A 23,358-nucleotide genomic window follows, 5' to 3' on the forward strand; every position below is an offset into this window, starting at 1 on the left:
AGGCCAGAGATTCCAACAGTAGACTGGTTTCACCCTTTTGGGGCTCATCAGTACTGTGTAGGAACTCTGGCTATCCTCAGAAATCTGCGTGCGTCGATACTTTTTTAAATCTTACTCGCACACTTATGTCTAATTATGTGACATATGGTACAAGATTGAGACCAAGCCAAGTTGCTGGTTATGTCCAGTCTGTGGGCGTTGGCGGATATAAAATAAAAATGTTTTGGAAATGTAATGTTTAAAGCAGGAACCACAATGCGAAGATTTTTATGAACTAGCTAGAGATAGCGCCCTACAGTAACCATAGAGGTCTATTTTCCGGGGGTCACACAGGGGCGGCGCCAGGAGATTTTTAGGTGTAGACTAATAATTTTTTCCAATTGTGGGAACTCTGCTCCTCAATTGTAACCCCCCATCATATATTAATTTAATATATAATAACTTCGAACTAATTTCACGACAATCATAACTTTTCGATCTGTCGTTGCAGAATTTACGAAAATAAAACCTGCCTACATACTCAAAAAATTTAAATTGTAAGGAATTGTACAACTAACCTCAATAACGTGGAAACGATCGGGGGCCACTGGCATAGCGTTAGACCTCAATAACGTGGAAACGATCGGGGGCCACTGGCATAACGTGGAACCTCAATAACGTGGAAACGATCGGGGGCCACTGGCATAGCGTGAGACCTCAATAACGTGGAAACGATCGGGGGCCACTGGCATAGCCTAAAATTCAGGGCGAAGTTTTCAAATGATTCTGCGGCCCTTAGGAAAATTTATTCCGAATTCTTCGGCTTACGTGATACTTACCATACCAATTAATAGAGGTAATTGTCTTAATTAAGTTTTATTAATACTATCAGTAAACCCAAAATGGTTGAAGTAGTCGGTTTAGGGGCTTTATTACTTTACGAATGGTCAACAACAGAAACTAGTTTGAGGTTTGGTACCGCTCTTTCGAAGAATGCGACGGGGTATTACAAATTTACAGGCGTTTTTGTTAATGAGTTTCTCGCAACACAGATTATTCGAAGGGCTTCGTGTAATTATAGGTCCGATTGCTCTTGCACCCACGTTCAATTTTGGGGCCCTGGACTAACACTGTTTGCGGCCTTATCCAAGTTTGGGGGTATCAGATGCATTTTCAAGGTTAAACGAAAAATTTCATGTTTCTCAAATTTAAATTTATTTTATTTTTTTTATTAAACGGTTCCCCGGGCTGCAGCCCATAAAGACCATGCCTAGATCCACCTATGAAATCTTCCAATATCCCCGTACCGGCAGGGCCACTTAGTAAATAGACTATAAGCTTCGATCTTCTTTGGGCCACTGAACATCTCACTCCCACTTGCGATGCGTGGGTCCCCGCTTGGCCCCTGCTCTTGGTGGGCCCTTAGGCTTCAGTCTAGTCAGCCTTATGGATAATGCGGCCCTTTAAGTTTACGCAATCGGAACATAATTCCTAACACGATAATAAAACATAGTGCCATTACTTCTAGTACTGAAAGCGGACCAACCGAAGCAAATAATACTCTAATTGATGGGAACCACTATTAGAAAACACTGGCCTTTTCAAAGCATTATTGGCAAAAATATTCTTCACGAAAACGATGTCCTAGCTCATTGTCACTCTTAAAGGGACTCCAAAGTACGGTGGTAAAAAAAATAAAAATAAAAAATGAGCATGCTTTTCCTTCCCCCCAACCCCTCACTCGGCCTTGGCAGAGGCGGGTAGAGTTAACCGTAAATTTGGCACTTTACTGACTTTACACACATTTTGCCACCGAACTTTGGAGCCCCTTTAAAGGGACAGATAAGAATATCCAAAAATTATATTAAAAAAAACTTGACTATCGTCACTGACTGCCTGCTTTAATTATTTAAGATGACTTAGAGGATTTTATGCATTCCAGTGGCAAATACTAACAGAATTATAACACGTCTGCAATGGGGGAGACAATTAAGCTTCAATTAGTAGTTGATGAATTTGGGTAAAGAGCTAATCGAAGGGTGGAATTTTTCGATTAAAAGTAAAGTCAGTAATATTTAATTGTAAATAATTTATTTAATAATAATTTTTGATTAATTTAATAATAATTAAATTGTTTAAATAAATAAAGCGCATATATGTTTTTTCGTCCCAAAGTTTTACCATTATACTGTCAGACTTGTAAAAATCCCTGAAGAAGGAGGAACAGTTCCTCCGAAACGTAGGATTTTTTAAATAAATAAATTGTGAATTTTAAAACCGTTTTAAGTATCTTTTCATTTAGTTTTTCGCAATGTGCTTCTCTTCACTTCTATAATTTGGCCAGTTAAATATCAACGATAATTACAAAGTTCTTGATGGGGGGGCTCTTAATAACGCAGTGCCTACTCAGCGAAAAAATTCTGGCAGGGCTACTGATATAATCAGTCTCTCAAACGAAAAAAATCCTTACATATAGTTTTAAAAGCTGAGAGCGATAAGTTTATTTGCGTCTCATAAAATCAGAACTACATGTATTTCTGATGAAATATTAAACAATTTTACGGTTATTAATTTCGAATTCTAATCACTAAATTTGTCCTGGCGATTTTCTTCATGCACTGACGCCACTTTCAGGCAAATATTTGAAGAAAAAGGCACTTATGAAATAATATTATAAACTTATGGATTTAGCAAGCGAAGGTAATGGTTGAGGGAGTGGAATAGATCGATAATTTTAAGATTTTAAGATTTAACATTTCTTTTTTACATCAAAGTATTCAAAGCAAACAAATTCAAACAAAATGTCTTAAAGGGGCTCCAAAGTACGGTGGCAAAAAAAAATAAAATTGAACATGCTTTTCTTTCCCCCAACCCCTCACTCCGTCACTCGGCCTTGGCAGAGGCGGGCAGAGTTAACCGTAAATTTCGCACTTTACTGACTTTACACACATTTTGCCACAGAACTTTGGAGCCCCTTTAATAAAAGCCAAACGCTAGTTGGTTCGAGTTAAAGGACCTCCAAAGTTCGGTGGCAAAATGTGTGTAAAGTCAGTAAAGTGCGAAATTTACGGTTGACTGTGCCCGCCTCTACCGCTTGTAAGAACCTTGCCTCTGCCCTTGGAGGAGAGATTTGTAGTATTTCTCAAGGCCGAGTGAGGGATTGGGGGGAATCAGTGGTGGTCTAAGGGGAGGGGGCGAGGGGGGCGGTTCGAGAAGCTCGAGGGGGGGTGCAAATAAGAACGATTAAACTTGAAGAAGGCAGACCCGTGAAAACTTACGCACGGTCCTGGGGGTGTCACAAAACACTGCCGCCACTGGGGGGAATGAAAAGCATGCTCAATATTCTTTTTTTTTTGCCACCGAACTTTGGAGCCCCTTTAAGAGTTCCAATTTCGAAAAGCCACGTGCTGTTACCGGAATAGGTTTTACAGTTTTTGTTTTACTTAAATTTGTTATGAAAAAGGTTTTTTAATACTTTTTCAATTGTGGCAACGCGAGGGAAAAATCAGGATTACATTTCCTACAGATGAACCAAGGTAAACTTTTTTGTTGAGTTTATTCATGGCAACTAGTTTTACGCTCGACGTTCGGAAATAGGGACATAGACTAAAGATTTGTATACCCCGTAAAGTAGTTAAAGGGCAACGCAAGTGGCCATGTAGGGGGGGTGCTTGATTTGGAACTAGGTTTAAGTCGTAAGTTGGTTTTCCAAGGTGGATTTTATACCGCGCGGAAGCCACGGGGTGCAATTTCGCTGACATTCGCGAATTTTTTGATTTTCTTAGCTCAACCTTGGATTAATACTTATATTATTAATATAATTGTAATGCACGGATTTTGCTACCGCATAAGAACCGCGAAAGGCGCATTTATACAAAATAAATTCGGCAAATATGGTTCTGCTTTTTTTACAGAGGGACCGGTTAGGCAGATAGCGCGTGCGCAGTCGTCCTTTTTAGTTCCACATCGAGATATATATATATATCTAAGTGAGACTATTGCTATGGACGGATTGGTGTTGTTGTTTGTTTGTTTGTGGAAAAGCAACGACACGGTAGATGGAGCTGCGAAAAATAATTTTTAATATAATTTATATTTTCGGCGGCACTGGGACTCGAACCCAGATAGCCGCTGGCCGCGCATCTCCAAAACCGACGCCTTTGCCAAGCAGGCCACGCCGTTTTCTTGCGATTTTCTTCGGAACTTCTAGTCGTTTTTACGACGCGGGGAGATTTGGCTAGTTAAGTTGTCGCAATTGTCGTTCTTTTTTCCGCGTTATTTTACGTATATTTACGGCGTTTAAAGGGGCTCCAAAGTTCGGTGGCAAAATGTGTGTAAAGTCAGTAAAGTGCGAAATTTACAGTTGACTCTGCCCGCCTCTGCCAAGGCCGAGTGAGGGGTGGGAGGGAATGAAAAGCATGCTAAATTTTCTTTTTTTTTTGCCACCGAACTTTGGAGCCCCTTTAAGGTCAAGTGAACCTCAAACTTCGCCATCCCCCCCCCCCCAACCCAGGGTGACAGGGGCGTGGCGGGAAGTTTGAATTACAGTGTGGGGCTACACAACTTTTACCGATGGCCAGTTTCAGGTCTCTCAGGTCATGGCCAACTTCGCGCGCTCACTACGCTCGCACCAGGCGGCCTACCCAAAAGATCAAAAATAGCGAAATTCGTTCTTTGCCGCTACGGAGGCCATGGAGCCACCTCCGGACCTAACTATTAGCATAGAATCGAATGGAACGATTATGGTTTTTCGTTACTTTAAGGAATTTATTGAAAACTATTCAATATATTCGTCGATGTCAGAGGTAGAATAAACCTTTTTCCATGATTTACAACCCTTTTCAAAATTTTCTAATTCATTTTTCCCGCCGAGATCGACTATTTCCAAAAGTGCCACCGCTCAGGCGCCAGTGAAAATCACGTGTTTAGAATGGAATGTAAACAAACCGACATGTGGAATTTTTCATCAAACGTTTTGGTTTGGATTTTAAACTATTTGATGGCAAGTAGATAAACAATTAGCCTTTTAGGTTTACATAGAGCCACGTAGCGGCCAAAGCGAGAACCTTAAAAACTACTGGATTTTCGTCTGCTAAGCAGACTATTTTCCTTGATAAAAGACCAAAGCGTCTGCTTAGCAGACGAAAATACAGTAGTTTTTAAGGTTCTCGCTTTGGCCGCTACGTGGCTCTATGTAAATCTAAAAGGCTAATTAAACTGATATTTAAAGTGATGCAACTAAAATTTTAGTGTAATGAGCATAAAAAATACTTTCAATATTTTTATGAAATAATTTGTTTGACGTAAAAGTTAATAATTGCATTTTTTCATTAAATTTTAGAGACATATATAGTTGGAATAATAGTGATAATGAACGAAAACATGAATGAACATTGGTAAAAAAGTATGAATACTGGTAGATATGAATGAACGCTGGTAAATATGAATGAAAACTGGTAATTATGAATGGTAGATATGAAAGAATCCTAGAAAACAATGAAGCATCAAAATATGAAAATCCATAATGAAAATGAAAGACCTTCACATTTTCAGAAGTTTTCTCGATTGAGGTTTGTAAACTAGTTCCTTTACTTTCTCAAATCAAATTGTCCTAGTTATGTTATCAACTACGGGTGGTATTATTTTGTCACAGAAAAATTTGGCAGATATCGAGGCATGAGGGACATTAAAATTGCAATGCAAAATTGGACACCTGGTAAGTTTCGGCAACACGGGAGATTCAATATTTTCGCTAATTCTTGCTGATTCTCGAAAATAAGGAAGTGCTGCCTCAATGAAACATTACAAAATCCTTATTTGGGTAACTTATACCTCCTCTGTCGGATGTTTTAATAAAGTCTAAAAGTGTTGAATTTGAGAAGGGTCCGGAAATGCACTCGAGACACAAGCTACAAAATTCAGCTTGCTCCATTTTCTGTACCACAAAACCAGCTACGTAAGCCAAACTTGCCAATTATAAAGTGGTTCGTTGCGTGTCAGGCTCTGTACTCAACGCATTTGGTATCAAATAAGTTGGATACTGTATAGCCACTCTACTCTAGAAGGTTGGGTAACGTGCCTTCGGAGGCAACTACAACTGACTAGCAGGCTAGCTGGGAGTTAACCACTCCCATACTATTTTCTTACTGCTACTAACCATTGACTCTACAGCTCCCCTCTATGCTCTTAAAAGCCCTATCTCTCTCTCTGCTACCTCCTTTTATACCAACTCCCACACTGGTGCCACCACCCGTGCCCTCGGGAGTTAGGCCTAATAAGATAAGGGTTTGCCTGTTTGGCCTACTAGCAATATGACTGCCACTGACCAGGTTGGCTACAACTGTGGGAATACCGTAGGTATTGCCGTTTTTTCCAGCGTTCGTAATTTAAGACCTTTACGGTAATCTATTTCACAAAAATGTAAACTACATACAACGCTCAATTCTGATCGGTCATTTATTTGAAAATTATCCCGAGAGATATTTTCTAGCCACATGCCTCTCAACGCCCCATCAGAAGGAAACTCTTGGAAAGAAACTCCAGGTGTTTTGCCTTTTACAGATGGGTCATAGGGAACGCAACTCGAAGGCATTTTTGGGTAATTTATACAAAAATTATTGATATGTAACAAATTTAAATAATAAATGAAAAATGAAATAAATATATTTTTACATAAATTTAATATAATTCAGCATTAAGTAATTATCAAGTGTTCGAATTTCCCGCCGCGAAAATTGACGGATTTTGAAATGACGTTTTAGCGCGTGACACTACAGGTACATGTCTTGGGCACACAGCCTTCTTTGCGTGCTTTTTTGACCATAACATGTAGAGGTATTTTCACGCGCTAAATTAATTTTAAAAGCCGTCAATTGTTTTAAAAGACAACAAATCTAAAATCCAACAAGGCTTAACTATTCATACAAACTATTTAAAAATCACCTAAGTAATGAAGTATTTGAGGGGTTATTTATGGAAATTGAACTTTTAAGTTATAACCTAAGTATAAAATTAATACAATTTTCTGATATTTAAATAATTTCCAGTACTATGTACTCATTATGGTCAAGTTTCGCGCCATAGAAAACCATGTTATTTATATTGTAAAAGGAGTCGACTTTAAGGTCCGGAAGTAGCGCTCCCGACGGCCGTCGAAGACACTAAAAACCAAACTTTTATTTCGCGCCAATACATGGATTTGAAATTCTTTGGGTAGGCCGCCTGGTGCGAGCGTAGTGAGCGCGCGAAGTTGGCCATGGTCAGGTAAACAGGGGGGACCCCCTTATCGAAACTGTGTATGGTCAGAAGTAATAAATAAGTATGGCACTTTCTTATCGAAACCGTGTATGGTCAGAAGTAATAAATAAGTATGGCACTTTCTTATCGAAACCGTGTATGGTCAGAAGTAATAAATAAGTGTGGCACTTTCTTATCGAAACCGTGTATGGTCAGAAGTAATAAACAAGTGTGGCACTTTCTTATCGAAACCGTGTATGGTCAGAAGTAATAAACAAGTGTGGCACTTCCTTATCGAAACAGTGTATGGTCAGAAGTAATAAATAAGTGTGGCACTTCCTTATCGAAACAGTGTATGGTCAGAAGTAATAAATAAGTGTGGCACTTTCTTATCGAAACCGTGTATGGTAAAAATAATAAAAAAGTGTGGCACTTTCTTATCGAAACCGTGTATGGTAAGAAGTAATAAATAAGTGTGGCACTTTCTTATCGAAACCGTGTATGGTAAGAAGTAATAAATAAGTGTGGCACTTTCTTATTAAAGGGAGAGTGACCGGGGAAAAAGTTGGTCTCATTCGATAGAACAATAAAAGTAAAAGATTGGAATCGTCTACGTGAAAGAGTGAGACCAAAAAATCCAAAGCAGTCGAACTTGGGCAAACGTCTGCTTTGCTAGAATCGCACATGTTAAATTCAATGGGCTAGCACTTAGCTAGGGCTTTTGCAACAGGCCCTTAAGTACATCATGGATTAAACACTAAAGGATGTTCCACGAGCGAAAAAACACAAAAATACTCTGTAACCTTTCCACCTAGCGGCGCGAGCCCGCAAACCGGAAATTGTTTTCTATCCAGGGGCAAACAAACGGGCGTGCAATTCCATGGCTTGTCCATGCTTGATCATCTTAATATTTACATTCATTTTTAATAATATTATGTATTCTGCTTTTTCGGATCTGACTTATGAAACATTGGGTATAAGTCAGCCAAGTGTTTCAAATTTAAACTTAACGCGGCTACCTTCTACTGGTGAGTACATTATATATTGCACTACCATTATTGCTATTTCCTAAACAATTTCTAACTGTTTTTATCAGGTGGGGTACGTCAAATAGAAAATATATAAAGCGGTCTTCAATACCAGAGAAAGGGTTCTTGCACTTATATGAGGAACCACAGTTCATGTTAAAACATTTTCGGTTTGTGGCAGCCCCATCCCCAACAATACACAAAATTTTAAACCCACAAAGTTCTAGCTTTCTAACAGCTTCCCAGAGCATCTTATCTAATTTTTCAGCAGTTAACGAGCTTGTTGGAAAATAAGAAAATGGCATTTTGAAGCCACTTGTTACACCTCGCAGCATGAACTGTAGTACATGCGATGCTAGAGATTTGTCTTTGTACAGTTCTGGTTTTAGTTGAGATATTTTTTCTTCCACATTAGAAGGCTCAACATATCCTATAATATCACCGCTCTCCTGACGATAGACCAGATCTTCTTCTATTTTTATTTCGTCCAGAACTAAACAGAAGTAATCATTGTGATCTTCTTTCTTTATCTTTTTAAAATCTTCCTTCATTTTTCTAAAAACTTGAGGATCGAAACCAGGTGTTTCACCAATATTTGAAGCATGTCGCCTTAATGTTGATCGTGATGGTAATTGCAGAACTCCAGATTCTTCTAGCACATTGTACAAGGAAGGGGACTTTTCATACATAAATAGGCACCACTGGATAACCAGTGGGTGCCAACGCCTATTATTAGAATTTTTTAACTGCAGCATTTTTAGCTGAGTTTTTAAGAAGAGTTGTTTGAAATCTTCATTTCTTTTATTTCGTGACTCTCCGATATTCATTCCTTGAGGAGTAGCTCCAATGGCATTTTCATCTGTTTTAGCTCCACAGTCATCTCCTGTTTTACCACTAAAATTTTCTTCTAATATTTTAAGGAAAAAATTATGCTGCTCTTCATCTTCCAAAATATTTCCTTTCTTACGTATTATTCTTTCACATTTCTTTTGCAGCCTTCTAACTTTAGCAACCAACTTGAATTCATTATTCTTTGAGTTTCTCAAGCGATTGACTAGCTCAGTTTTACTCATTTTTTTAAATGGGGTAAGACTTGTATCATGTTTTTTCTTCTTTCTATGTTTAGCAACTCTTAGAGTGCCTCTCAAATTCAAGCAATAAAAACACCTTTTCTTGCTCTGATCCAAAATAAAAAGGGTACATCTATTGGAGTGTACTCCCCCAAACGTGTCTTGGAAGGCTGGTGGTTCAGATTGTTCTTGGAAAATAGTTACATATTCTTCTTCTGGATTCCCAATGCACACCTTCATATGCAATAACAGTTCAATAGCTTCAGTGAGATCTTGATGATTATGAATAGTTGTAGGAAATTTAGACAATAATATAGGGTCTGTCAAAACATGGCCATGCACTTCGTATTCAGTGTTAAAATCGCTTACAACAGTTACACCCAAAAGAACTTTTACTGTAGCCTCGTCTAATAATCTGACTTTAAAACCATCTGCGTACATGGTGACTGACCATCCCAAAGGACACCCAAACTTTTGAAAAACTTCGCTAACGTTTAATTTTGTTGGAATTTCTACTGAGCTAGGTAAAGTTTCTGGATTTGCTGCTACCATTATTTTTGGATTTTCAAGAGACTCTTTTAACTCAGGAGCCATTGTTTGTGAAATTGTGACCAATTCAGAATTATTCTCGTGAGTGTTAGGCAGAGATTCTTCAAGTAAATCGGTCATCTCCAACGAATTTTCAATAATGTGCTTTTTACACTCCACCACAGTTAGGTTATCATTTTGAGAGTCCTAATTAAAAATATTTCTTATTAATCTGTTCAAAGAAAGTCTAACATGTAATGAATTACCATTTCCATAAGTGTGTCACTAATTGGTTCAATATTATTGGACACAACATTTAATGGAATGCATTTTGGATTTAATATTGATACATACTCCTGAGTAAATAAGATTTATATGATGTGAGAAGTTAAACAAATAATTCATAATAGCTTAAAAAGCTTACTTTTTGATGATTTATGGGATCTGGAAACCGCATTGAAGGACCATTTCCACCCACAAAGTGTTTGCTGCATAAATAAGTGCCTGGATTAACGCGTTCAATTGGATAATCTTCTCTTCCAAGCCACTTTAACCACCTTTGGCACTTCTCTAACTGACGAGTTGGTTTTGGGAACGGTATGAACTGTACATTCTGCATATAATCCTTGTGAGCATATCGTGAATCGCTTCTACATCCATTATAAATGCAATGTTTTTTTACCATTTTCCAATAACGAAAGAAATAACCTCTAAATTTCTAACATGAACGATCGTTTAATCCATGGACATTAAGGAAATAATGATAATTTATATACCTACCAAAGATCTTTATTTAGTTTAAAGAAGCGTGTTTTGATCCTGTTATAATCTTCAACTAAAAGAGCAGACGAAACTCACGATATTCCAAAAGCCCGCGAAATTATTTAAAAATAATACGAGATGGCGCAACAAAATCATATCCGGTGCCCCTAGGGGAGTAAAGCGCGGGGGGAGGAAAGACGTTACGACCAAGCAAACGCGAACTCGGCATTGAAATCTTAGCTCGTGGAACATCCTTTAGTGTTTAATCCATGAGTACATAAATATATTCTTGCAATAATATGATTCATGCAGTTGTTAATAATCCATGTTAAATATCAGCTCTAAGAAAATACCAATTTAGTCACAGAGATAATATAAAATTCGAGAATGACATATTCTTTTAATTTCTGTTCTGCAAAATTACATTAATGGGTATTTTTTTTATGAATTTCCGAATTTACATGACTTTTGGTGCCTAAACTACCCAAATGTTTGATATAAATTTCCTAAAATAAACAGATTTGAATCCCAGTTTAAGAATTTCTTTAAAATCATATTTCCAGTAATTTCGTTAATTTAAAAGAATTATGTTTGTCGTGTTTTGCTTACCTATTTCACCTTTGATACTTTCCATCCATCTAACGATAGGAAATCAATTGGCCTCAACAGCTTTTGTATTGGTTTGCCCACCCGGGTATCCTGAGGTTGTTTGCGCTGGCCACTCTTTAACATAGGATGGTAAATTGTATATCTAACGATAGGAAATCACATGGCCTCAACAGCTTTTGTATGCTTTGCCCACTCACGTATCCTGAGTGTGGGTGGCGCCCAAGTTTTAATCCTTCAACTTAATTAGGATGGTATTTTATATATCAAACGATAGGAAATCACGTAGCCTCAACAGCTTTTGTATTAGTTTGCCTACCTATGTCTACTAAGGGTGTATGGGTTTGCCCACTCGAATACACTGATGTGGAACTGATATTACGGCCTGGGCCGACTTGTTATCTATAAGATAATTTATCCCCCTGCATGACCACTTGCGTTGCCCTTTAAATACATCCCGGGGTTTCGGAAATAGGGGTGGAAAATCACGGAGTATGGTTGATTAGGCGCCGGTTAGAAGTGCTATCAGGAGTAAATTTTTCAAACGCCGTTGAGACCCTTTAAGTAAGAATAGGCTCTACTCTTTAGTTAGGTGCCAAAAATCATAAAAATGCAACATTTCTTCTACGTTGGTCTCCATTTATAAAAATTGACTTTCCCATACACCCTGAAAATGCAATATTTTTTTTAAGAAACGTGTATAGAATAATTTCATTCATGTGGTTTTTTTTCCCATAAAGGAAAACCCCTAAAAAAATGGATACAGTGATCGCCTAACATTTTACTGTACTGTAATAGTCATACCCCGGAAGAAGGCCGGCAACAAAAATTCAATGGAATAAATATATATTTTATTATTATATCAATCAATTTAAAACGACTTAAAATATATTTCTAATATCGTACACTCTGAGATAGATGCCTGAGAAAGTTATAAGTTATATTGCCCTGATTTCTAAACTTTCCCCACGCACCAAAAGGCACTATTAAAGCAGTGGCATTATCTTCAGATGCAAATTGTAAAGCCAGGTCCGTCACTAGAGAGGCAGCGTCTTCTGGATTTTGGCAATTACACACAGAAAAACATATTTCTTGATCATTCATTACAAAATTAATCCCATCTGTTGTCAAGATTAAAAAAGCATCTCTTCCATGTTCAATCTAACAGTCAATATTAAAAAAATATTTTAAAACTATATTTCCCTCAAATGGTAAACCTTTGCTTACAACCTCAATGGTACGTGTATCAGGTACTGCAATAACGCCATAAGATTTCAAACTTAAATCACCAATGCTTCTGGTCATTGCCAATCTACCATTAACTAATCCTCTTTCCACACTGTCATACTTAATAAATCCTCCAGATTTTGAAATTCTTTCCTTAATTTCAGCAAGAAAAAAGCATTTTTGTATATGGCTTCATATTTTCAATATACAACCTACTTTTTCAGTTTTAAGCTCAGGCGAATGGTCATTTGTTAGCTTTCTCGCTTCTCCATCCCTACATAAAATGGCTCTACTGTCACCAACATGTCCCACTACCAATTTAACACTGTTCTTTAATAAACAGACAGTGGCAGTTGTTCCAGAATTGCAAGCTTCTTCACCTAGATTAATATTTTCCATTACATACAAGTCTATACTTAAACAATTACCACACCTTACTTGGACAATGATAAGCTATGTATCTTGCAAATGCATTATTGACTTCTCTAAAGGATATCTCCAAAATTTCTTCCAAATCCATTTTCTCATCGCCTTTCTCAAGCCAATACAAGATATGTTCTTCCATCTTTTTTGAGCAATATTCAGCACAAGCAGCATCTCCATGGCCATCAAAAACAGCCAAGTATAACAAATGAGGTCTTAGTTCTTTAACCCTAAATTTTTTTGGAAATTTAGATCTGCTGTGAAATTTTTACATTAAAAAACATTTACTTAAATCTGTCTTCATTAGCAGTTCTCCTACCAATAACACTACAGGCAAATGCACTGCTCTCTCTAATCCATGGTACTGGTTTTCCACGTTCTATACTAGCGTGTAGCAAAAGTGGGAGATCAATACGGTTGTCCCACGTTCCAAGCTCATCAAAATCTATTTTATCTTGATTTTTACGCTTATTTCTTTGAACAGATCTTTGCTCCGTGGACATAAACTGGAGTTTAGTTTTCAAATTACCGAAATAGGGCCTTAAAGATTGACATTTCAACTTACTAAAATTTAAAATTGGTAAAAAGTAATAAAATAACCGGGACGAATACATAATTTCAACTAAAATTACACATCCGAACCGAAAACAAATGTAGTAATGCCAAATTTGGAAGAAAAAAACTGAGATGCTTGACGTATGAAGTTACTGTACGATTTGTATGTAAGTTTGTTTTCTTAACGCAGTGTCGTCTGTCGTACTTTCAGGGACAAAAAAAAGAGTAAAAATATTATTTATTTAAGCTATTAATGAGCTTCCTAATCATGAGTTTGCGTATAACTGTATTATTTTAAAAAACAACAAAAAATTTATATCAGTAATTTAACTGTAGGTATTGCAACATTATAATAGCAGACGATTTTTATTTTAACACTATTGGTTGAACAATAGCACATGACATTTTGACTATCAAATGGTCACTGAGTATTGACGTTTCCATGGAGACGTTTCCAAATAGACACGCGTGTTTGTTTACAAAATGTGAATTTTTGTCCGACATGTTTTTCCTACCAAGAAAAATATTTTATATGCAAAGGTGACTGTATTTTAAAACTTGTTATCTAATATGGATGGGAAAACAGAACAGCTTAGCAGCACCTACAATACTGGAAAGCTAAATTTACCTCGACTTGATCAAACATCTATAACACTGAAAAGCACGAAAGCATTGAGTCATTGGAGCAGGTTTGAGAAGTTTCTCCAAACTAATTTTCCCAACCGGTTACCATCTGATGAGAAAGATGTCAATAATAAGCAAAGTGACAGTGCCTATGCAATATCATCAAATTGGGAACACAAAAAGCTTAAGAAACCAAATTCAGCTAAATCATTGTATGAAGTAACTGATGAACAATTAATTCAAATGCGAAGAGATTCCCTTCCTCTGGATTATATGCCCAATCATGAAAACTCTAACCCATTACCTATAGATAGTCTGTCAAATGAAACGCTAGATGATGAGAAATTGTTGTTAAGAGGTTATTATAATTAACAAAATTCCCCATGTGATTAACAGTATTTTTAAAGTTACTTTTATACTTTTAGGTTTTCAAACAATCGAGGTTCTTGATAAGATCTTAGCTAATCCTTCTCAAAACTTTTCGGAACTAAACCTGCACCTCCTCCTTCCAACTTTAAGAAGGGTCCCTTTTGATACTCAACTCTGTTTATCATGTGAACAATTAGAAAAATTGGCTTATCACAGAGCCAAACTTAAAAATTTACTTGAAGAACGTTGTTATATTGGGTTAAGGAGAGAATGTTGTTTATACTTGAATAATTTAGTTAATTTTGTGTTAGAGTTAGAAGCATTGTCTAAAGATCAAAATTATAAAGTTAAATTGCATTATTTAGGCGTCAGTAAAAATATAGGAGATTTATATTTTGGTAGAAATAAAACCTACTTAGACGATCTAGATAAGTTTGTTTGTAGGTGGCCCAGTATAATTCATAAGGTTCATAGGATGCTTGGGGTTTTTCATATGGAATGGGATGCCAAGTTGGAATTTTTGCTTAAAAATTCAGAAATAGATTCAAACAAATTGTTAGTTAGAGCTTTTGGCTGGACCAGATCTGTATTAAATTTTGACCTGATAATTCTAAGTTCCAAAGATCAACAAACTATACCTTCAGAAATAATTGAGGTCTCTTGAAAACTACTAAACCCTAATATGCTAATGTACTTACTAAATCTTTCTATTCAGAATTACTACAAAAATGTGGAAGCTTTCAATGATATTTTGATTAAACAAAGTATCATTGATCAAAATATGGGGAGCTATCATTGTGAGTGTAAGGAAAACGTTCTAGGGTGTTCAGCGTGCTACTTGCAAAGTTTCTCATCTCTTACTAGTATTTCTGTGTTTGAAGTTTTAGCTAAACACCAAGTATTGATAGTTAACTATTTGTAAATTTAGATACACCATTAAAAGTGTTTATAATTTTAGGGTGAAAAGGCAGCTGGTAATATAATAGACACTTTAACTGCAAAATGGCGAAACTGTGATATTTCAAATACTCATACCAGAGTGAATTGGCTACAAAATGTTTCAAATCTAAGTTCTACTCAGGGAAAATCCTCTGTAGCTTCAAATTACAATCTACCCAGTACTTCTGATTACTTCACGAACAGTGAAATTACAAATAGTGAAACTGAAGATAATAGTAAAGGTTCTGTTACTGAGTTTTACGAATTCAATGAAAACAACTCCAGTTCAAAGTCTATTAGTTTGAAAGTAATCTAAAATTGTAGAATTTTTAAAATACTATATTATTTTATGATAAAACTGCCTTTTTATAGAATATATTAGCAAATATTATACAGAACAACCAGTCATCTTTACTAAAACACTTATTTGCTCGAGCCCGAATAGAAACTATGCCTGCCTCAAATAAAAATGTTCGACACACATTACAACGAATTAAAAGTACTAATTTTTCTCGAAAGGAAAAACGTAAGTATATATGGTAGGTTTTATATGAGAAGAAAAATAACAAGAAATAACAGTCATATTTTCAGCCAAAAATAAAGCACCATCTAGGTCAGTTTGGTCAGTCTATAAGCCCAAGAGAACTCGTTCAGAAAGTTCTTCTCATTTAGAAAGGATCTTTTGGCATTGTTTTTGGAAAACAGTTAATGATACACTACTCAAGCTAAATCAATTTTCTTCTGGAAAAATTCAGAAAAACAGTCGCATGGGAACCTTCCACTTTCTACCACAAGCTTTTGCCTTATTTATTCAATCCAAAACAAAAGAACTTATTCCAAATGAAGGCAAGATTATAATTTTGCATTGCCAGTAGTTAACCTCACATTAAACTTGAAATATCTACAGATTTGTGTGCTGAAGCATTTGTATGTATGCGCAACTTCTCACAACAACTATTTGAAACAGGCAGCCTCGCCACTTGGGACCAACGTACTGAGTTAAATAGGAAACATTTTTCAATTATCCTATATTTAAAGTTTTTTATTCTTTAGAGTTCTGTTCTTTTACAAGCTTAACAAATCGTCAATGTGATTCAACAGTTTTTTTACTCAGTGGCTATTATGGAACATTGGGTGGCAAAAATTTGCACAACTGCTTAGAAACTGCAATGGCATTATCAGCGATCATGGAATCTTTCAATGATCCTATCAATTTAGCAAAAGGTCCTTTCGCAAATCTTTTGAGTACTAGCTTGTTCCGAAATCTAAGATATAGTTCTGATAGTTCTATTTTCTTATATATAGCTATCACTATTCTTCAATGTAGTGTTGATTGTTTTATAAACTGGGGAAAAGCTAAACAAAGTAATTTAATATCATTTGGCAATTTACCATTATATATTACAGTAGGATTATCCGACCTTCATGTAAGAATAACAGCTACTAACTAAATAATTATAATATATTAATCTTTTTTAATTTTTATAAATTATAAGAGGATGACTGAGTTATTAAATTGTGTGCATTTTTCACCGTCATTATTAACTTATGGATTTGAATCATTTTGGTGTTTACCTAATCAGAAATGTTCACTGCAGGTAAGTTACCACACTTCTTAGGTTTTAAAAAAATATTATAATGGTATTAAAATTTCAGAGCCTTATTGATAATATGCCGAAAATGATTTACACTCAAGTATTCAAAGAAGTGTCAGAGAAAGTGCAGGAAGGAATGCCTAAAGTTCGATATTGGAGGAGGAAGAAGAAAGGTTATTTTTGTAGATATTCCAGTGGTGGATTTGGTCCCTTGAAGCATTCCCATTATGTGTTGTTTTTTTTTCTTTATTTTTCCTCACGTTTGTTGGGTAACCTCCCACTGTGCTACTCATTTAACATTACACTAATTAAAGAGACACACCGGCATTTGAATTTGACCAGTTTCACGCGCTAGTTTCCAGAATAGGATTGGTCGTATCTACTATCACAGGCTAAATTCGGGCTGAACTTTTCAAACTTCCGTGTGGCCCTTTAAACCTTTTTAAAAACACAATTTGTAGTAATTTTCTAATTTTTGTACATTTAGTATCTAAGTTAATTAGCACATACAAAGAATTATTGATGGTGGAAGTTTTGAATCCAAAAATAACAGCTTTATCCAGGGTTTCTGATTGCCCAGTTCGTGTACAATCAATAAAGAAGCTAGGAGATGCGGTAGCTAATTCTTGGATGGCTTATTTTTTATCTAAGAGAAACAACATTAAATTTAGGTATAATTTTATTTATAAGAAATGTCATTCATAGAACCAACTATCAAAAATACATTTCTATTTAAGTTCCATAGGTGTTGTTCAATTAAGAAATGATTTTGAAGAAATTGTTAAATGGTTGGGAAATAACCAAGCCTCGCCCCTTACTAAACCGAATGAACAAATAGTCCAAAATCTCATTTTAGAATCGGAAGGTTTTAATAAACTAAAAGCAACTATCAAGTTTTTAGCAACTACCGTGCTAGTACTTGGACCACGACCTATATCAGGTCGAAACAGAGTTCACCCACAGCCAATCGGTAATATAATGCATTCATCAGTAAAGCTTTTAATAATAAGTATATATTTTTTTGTTTAGATGCTCAAGAAATCATCGAAATTGTCAGTTATTCTTCTATTGAGCTTAGTGAAAGTGAAAAGGAAAGCTGGAAGCATTTACTTTTAACGACAAATCAACAAACATGGCCGAATATTTTACTTGCATCCTATTTAACTTGTTGTTCCTAGTCTTGTTCCCGAGAACAGATTTCTCTTTTAAATAAACATATTTTTAAATAAATTGACATTTGATTAATTGGCTAAAATTAAAAGCTCTATGAAATATTTTGCTAGGGTCACAAGCAAAGAAGAATGCGGGAATACGAGTAATGTAAAATGTTCTTAATCCCTTCAGTTTCTGCAACATATGTAAATTACGTTTAGGCGAATGTCTAGGAATCCCCCCAACATTGTTAGATGCTAGGACTAAGGCCGCTTCGTTAATGGTGCCCAAGAAATGATAGAAATCACCACCCACAGCCTATAGAGTAATGCAGGAATAAATAACGCTACTTGGAATGAGTATCACCCCATATCCCCTGTGGTATTTTGTGGCGGAACATTGTGGGAGGGGCTAAAACGCTTATACCGCCTTAAATGACGTCAAATTCAGTGACAAACAAAGGCTTATAAGCTCCGCCTACTATGTTCCGCCACAACGGCGGGGAATCGAAGCCGTTATTCATTCCAAGTAGCGTTATGGATTCCTGAGTAATGGCATAAGCCTATAACCTCTAAGTTTGAAACGCGCATAGCGCCCTTTGTACCACCACTGGATGGTCGAAAAAGAAGAAATCAGGCGATAGTATCGGCACCTGGTCAGGGCCGTGCTTAGAGGTCTCGCGGCCCCGGGCGAAATGCATGGGCGAAACTGACAATTGTGAGTTTAGCGGCCCTCCGGTATATACATCCCTATGGTAAAATTTTAGCGGCCCTGGGCGACCGCCCGGCTCGCCACCCCCTAAGCACGGCCCTGCACCTGGTAGAGATAAATTGAAGCTTCTTCCTTCCCCTTTTCTCTCTCTACGCACCTCTCTCTTACCAAAGCAGCTGGCATCATGCATTGCGGGACGCGTTACGTTTCTCTTTTCCGCCACCGGGTGGATTTAGCGCTGTACTTTCGCCAGTCGTTTGCTTGAACCAACACTGCCTTTCGATTCAAACTTAGGGTTGATAGGCTTATGGTAATGGCAGTGCTGCGTCACACGACGTCACCCATGCATTTTCCTATTTATAAAAAATTCGCGACCACAATGGCGGCCATGGCCAAAGCTACGGAGTGCTACTACTCTATTTGGAGGATCAGCCTACAGGGTGTTTAATAATAAATTTAGCAAACTGACAACCGTGACATTTACAGGTTTTTCCAGGTGCAAGAGCACCAAATGCTTTAAGATAAAAACTAAAGTTATATCCTGTAATATCACTAACACTTAACTAGTATAACACTCCATGTTATTGCTAACTTAACAAATCTTTCCACAAATAGAGTTATTCATTTCATGTTTGACATTCAAACGAAATTGGTTCCGTATTATTACATATAAGAACATAGTAATGGCAAAAGTTATTGATTGGTTGAACAATTTCCCTGACTTCAACAAAAAAATTGGAAATTCCCTGATATTTCTGACTCTTCTGATATTCCCAGGCTTTCAGTTTTCCAGACGTGTATGAAATTTATGAATCATCAAGCGAAGCTACTTATTTAATCCACGCGGGAATATCAAAAAAAGTCAGCCCAGGCCGAAATATTAGTTCCACATCGGTGTATTCGGGTGGGCAAACCCATACACCCTTAGTAGACACAGGTAGGCAAACTAATACAAAAGCTGTTGAGGCTACGTGATTTCTTATCGTTGGATATATAAATTGCCACCCTAAGTTAAAGAGTGGATGCCGCCTACATCAGGAGACCCGGGTGGGCAAACTAATATAAAGTTAAGTTAAAAGGAACCACCTATGGACTGCATTGTAAAGGATGATAAAATTGGCGAATAAGTAGATAAGTCCATAATGAAAAGGGATAATAAAGCTAAACCCTAAATAAATTTGAAGAAATTTAAAAACTTACTAATAGCTCGTACCGATAGGTCTTCGAGCAAACAAAAAACGCGAAACCTCGGACCAAATAGATCTTCGAGTGAATAATTAAATTAAATAAAATAGCAAGAAAATCCAACGGTAGACCGGTTTCGTCCTATTTGGGACTCGTCAGTACCGTGCGGGAAATCTGGCTTGCGACTATAACACCGAATAGAGAAACTAAGCCTAAATATTAAAAATTTCAAAACGAGTTGCATAGCAACGGAAAGCCGAATAGGGGGAGAGTGGTGTAGATTAGTATATACGTAATGTTAAGTTAAAAGGAACCACCTATGGACTGCATTGTAAAGGATGGTAAAATTGGCGAATAAGTAGATAAGTCCATAATGAAAAGGGATAATAAAGCTAAACCCTAAATAAATTTGAAGAAATTTAAAAACTTACTAATAGCTCGCACCGATAGGTCTTCGAGCAAAAAAAACGCGAAACTCGGACCAAATAGATATTCAGCTTTCCGTTGCTATGCCACTCGTTTTGAAAATTTTAATATTTAGGTTTAGTTTCTCTATTCGGTGTTACAGTCGCAAGCCAGATTTCCCGCACGGTACTGACGAGTCCCAAATAGAACGAAACCGGTCTACCGTTGGATTTTCTGGCTATTTTATTTAATTTAATTTAATTATTCATTCGAAGATCTATTTGGTCCGAGTTTCGCGTTTTTTGTTTGCTCGAAGACCTATCGGTACGAGCCATTGAGTTGGGAATAAATAGAGGTACAACTAAATCTGGCTGGCGCGGGACAGTGGCGGCCTAAGGGGGGGGGGCGGTCCGCCCCGGGTACCAGGGCAGCAGGGGGTGCCATCAGAGAAGCTCGAGGGGGGGGGTGCAAATCAGAACGATTAAACTTGAAGAAGACGGACCCGTGGAAACTTCTGCATGGTCCTGGGGCGTGTCACAAAACACTGCCGCCGCCCCGGGGACCCAGCCTTCTTAAGCCGCCACTGGCGCGGGACCAATTTCGTTCAATATGGAGACTTTTTCAACTATATCGTTCAACCGTGGCGGCATCTGTCTCTAGTGGTGGCAACTATATTGCAATTGAATTTTTGCTCGAATCATATAACTTTACAAAATATAGATGGCGCTACCGCCTAATTATAAAAATGAATTTCGTACAGTCTTCTCAGAATAGGTCCCGCGTAACCATGGAAACCGAAATCGTAATTGTAATTCTAGCAGTATTATTCTCAATTCAATGGTACGAGCTATTAGTAAGTTTTTAAATTTCTTCAAATTTATTTAGGGTTTAGCTTTATTATCCCTTTTCATTATGGACTTATCTACTTATTCGCCAATTTTATCAAACTAATATAAAAGCTGTTGAGCCCATGTGATTTCCTATTGTTTGATATATAATTTACCATCCTATGTTAAAGAGTGGGCACCACCCACCCTCAGGATACGCGGGTGGGCAAACCAATACAAAAGCTGTTGAGGCCATGTGATTTCCTATTGTTTGATATATAATTTACCATCCTATGTTAAAGAGTGGGCACCACCCACCCTCAGGATACGCGGGTGGGCAAACCAATACAAAAGCTGTTGAGCCCATGTGATTTCCTATTGTTTGATATATAATTTACCATCCTATGTTAAAGAGTGGGCACCACCCACCCTCAGGATACGCGGGTGGGCAAACCAATACAAAAGCTGTTGAGGCCATGTGATTTCCTATTGTTTGATATATAATTTACCATCCTATGTTAAAGAGTGGGCACCACCCACCCTCAGGATACGCGGGTGGGCAAACCAATACAAAAGCTGTTGAGCCCATGTGATTTCCTATTGTTTGATATATAATTTACCATCCTATGTTAAAGAGTGGGCACCACCCACCCTCAGGATACGCGGGTGGGCAAACCAATACAAAAGCTGTTGAGCCCATGTGATTTCCTATTGTTTGATATATAATTTACCATCCTATGTTAAAGAGTGGCCACCGCCCACCCTCAGGATACCCGGGTGGGCAAACCAATACAAAAGCTGTTGAGGCCATGTGATTTCCTATTGTTTGATATATAATTTACCATCCTATGTTAAAGAGTGGGCACCACCCACCCTCAGGATACGCGGGTGGGCAAACCAATACAAAAGCTGTTGAGCCCATGTGATTTCCTATTGTTTGATATATAATTTACCATCCTATGTTAAAGAGTGGGCACCACCCACCCTCAGGATACGCGGGTGGGCAAACCAATACAAAAGCTGTTGAGGCCATGTGATTTCCTATCGTTAGATATATAAAATACCATCGTAAGTTGAAGGATCAAAACTTGGGCGCCACCCACTCTCAGGGGACCCGGGTGGGCAAAGCAATACAAAAGCTGTTGAGGCCATGTAATTTCCTATCGTTTGATATATAATTTACCATCCTATGTTAAAGAGTGGCCACCGCCCACCCTCAGGATACCCGGGTGGGCAAACCAATACAAAAGCTGTTGAGGCCATGTGATTTCCTATCGTTTGATAGACGGAAAGTATCAAAGGTGAAATAGGTAAGCAAAACACGACGAACATAATTCTTTTAAATTATTGAAATTAGTGGAAATATGATTTAAAGAAATTCTTAAACTGGGATTCAAATGTGTTTATTTTAGGAAACTTATGTCAAACATTTGGGTAGTTTAGGCACCAAAAGTCAACTAAATTCGCAAATTCATAATAAAAATACCCATGAATGTAATTTTGCGGGAAATAGGAAATCAGTTGAAGGCGTCGTCAGTGCGATGATTTCTTTGCAATTTTTAGGGCGTATTACAATTTTCGTGGCCTACGATATTGTACCATTCGGTGACTCTCCCTTTAAGGAGGTTGGTCGGACGGGGCGGAAATTATTGGCACTGCGTGCGCGTCAAACAGTTCTATTGTGCGCGTCAAATAGTTCTATCGAATGCGAGGGGTCGGACACTTGCCATTATTTTGTACGGGATTTCGGGATTTCATAGAGATTTTGGCGATTTTATCGGTAGTTTTTGAAGTGATTTTGCGATTTCAATGTTAATTTGCCATAGAGAGAGTTAAAATATTTTGCGATTTTCAACAAAGTGTACTGCATTTTGGTAAATGTCCGACCACTCGATCGAATAAAACCAACCGTTTTTTTTTCGGTCACTCTCCCTTCAAGGGGTTGGTCGGAGGGGGTGGAAATTAACGGCACTGCGTGCGCGTCAAAGAGTTCTATCGAATGAGACCAACTTGTTTTTTTCGGTCACTCTCCCTTTAAGGGGGTTGGTCGGACGGGGCGGAAATTATTGGCACGCGTGAGGGGGCGGAAAATCTCTGGACCAACTATACAAACTATAAAAGTTTTCAAGGGTAAAAG

General features: G+C 37.4%; 2 protein-coding genes and 1 long non-coding RNA gene across 4 annotated transcripts; 2 read left to right on the forward strand and 1 right to left on the reverse strand.

The window, feature by feature from the left end:
* The first annotated feature begins 5,522 nt into the window (after positions 1-5,522).
* On the forward strand, positions 5,523-5,919 carry LOC149935370 (uncharacterized). Of its 2 annotated transcripts, XR_016472331.1 has the most exons (3): positions 5,523-5,549; positions 5,633-5,695; positions 5,760-5,919. It is a non-coding gene; the product is annotated as an uncharacterized LOC149935370 (long non-coding RNA). The 2 variants fall into 2 exon arrangements; XR_016472330.1 differs by having other exon boundaries at positions 5,524-5,549; positions 5,633-5,919.
* Positions 5,920-12,061: 6,142 nt separating this feature from the next.
* On the reverse strand, positions 12,062-13,663 carry LOC149935371 (protein phosphatase Mn(2+)-dependent 1K-like). The gene is made up of 5 exons (XM_090152971.1): positions 13,148-13,663; positions 12,875-13,089; positions 12,653-12,816; positions 12,440-12,589; positions 12,062-12,370 (listed from the first exon to the last, which is right to left on the reverse strand). The coding sequence occupies exons 1-5, from the start codon at positions 13,471-13,473 to the stop codon at positions 12,104-12,106; spliced, it is 1,122 nt and encodes a 373-aa protein (XP_090009097.1). The 5' UTR covers positions 13,474-13,663; the 3' UTR covers positions 12,062-12,103.
* A 241-nt stretch (positions 13,664-13,904) lies between these two features.
* LOC149935372 (uncharacterized) lies at positions 13,905-18,159 on the forward strand. Its single transcript, XM_090152970.1, has 14 exons — positions 13,905-14,396; positions 14,464-15,062; positions 15,123-15,305; positions 15,366-15,653; positions 15,719-15,872; positions 15,938-16,192; positions 16,254-16,337; positions 16,400-16,570; positions 16,652-16,773; positions 16,843-16,944; positions 17,003-17,114; positions 17,429-17,612; positions 17,679-17,911; positions 17,971-18,159. The coding sequence occupies exons 1-14, from the start codon at positions 13,985-13,987 to the stop codon at positions 18,117-18,119; spliced, it is 3,048 nt and encodes a 1,015-aa protein (XP_090009096.1). The 5' UTR covers positions 13,905-13,984; the 3' UTR covers positions 18,120-18,159.
* Positions 18,160-23,358: the final 5,199 nt, after the last annotated feature.

This window comes from Leiobunum rupestre, chromosome 7 (assembly GCF_980474605.1).
Source record: "Leiobunum rupestre chromosome 7, qqLeiRupe1.1.hap1, whole genome shotgun sequence".
Classification (NCBI taxonomy): Eukaryota; Metazoa; Arthropoda; class Arachnida; order Opiliones; family Sclerosomatidae; genus Leiobunum; species Leiobunum rupestre.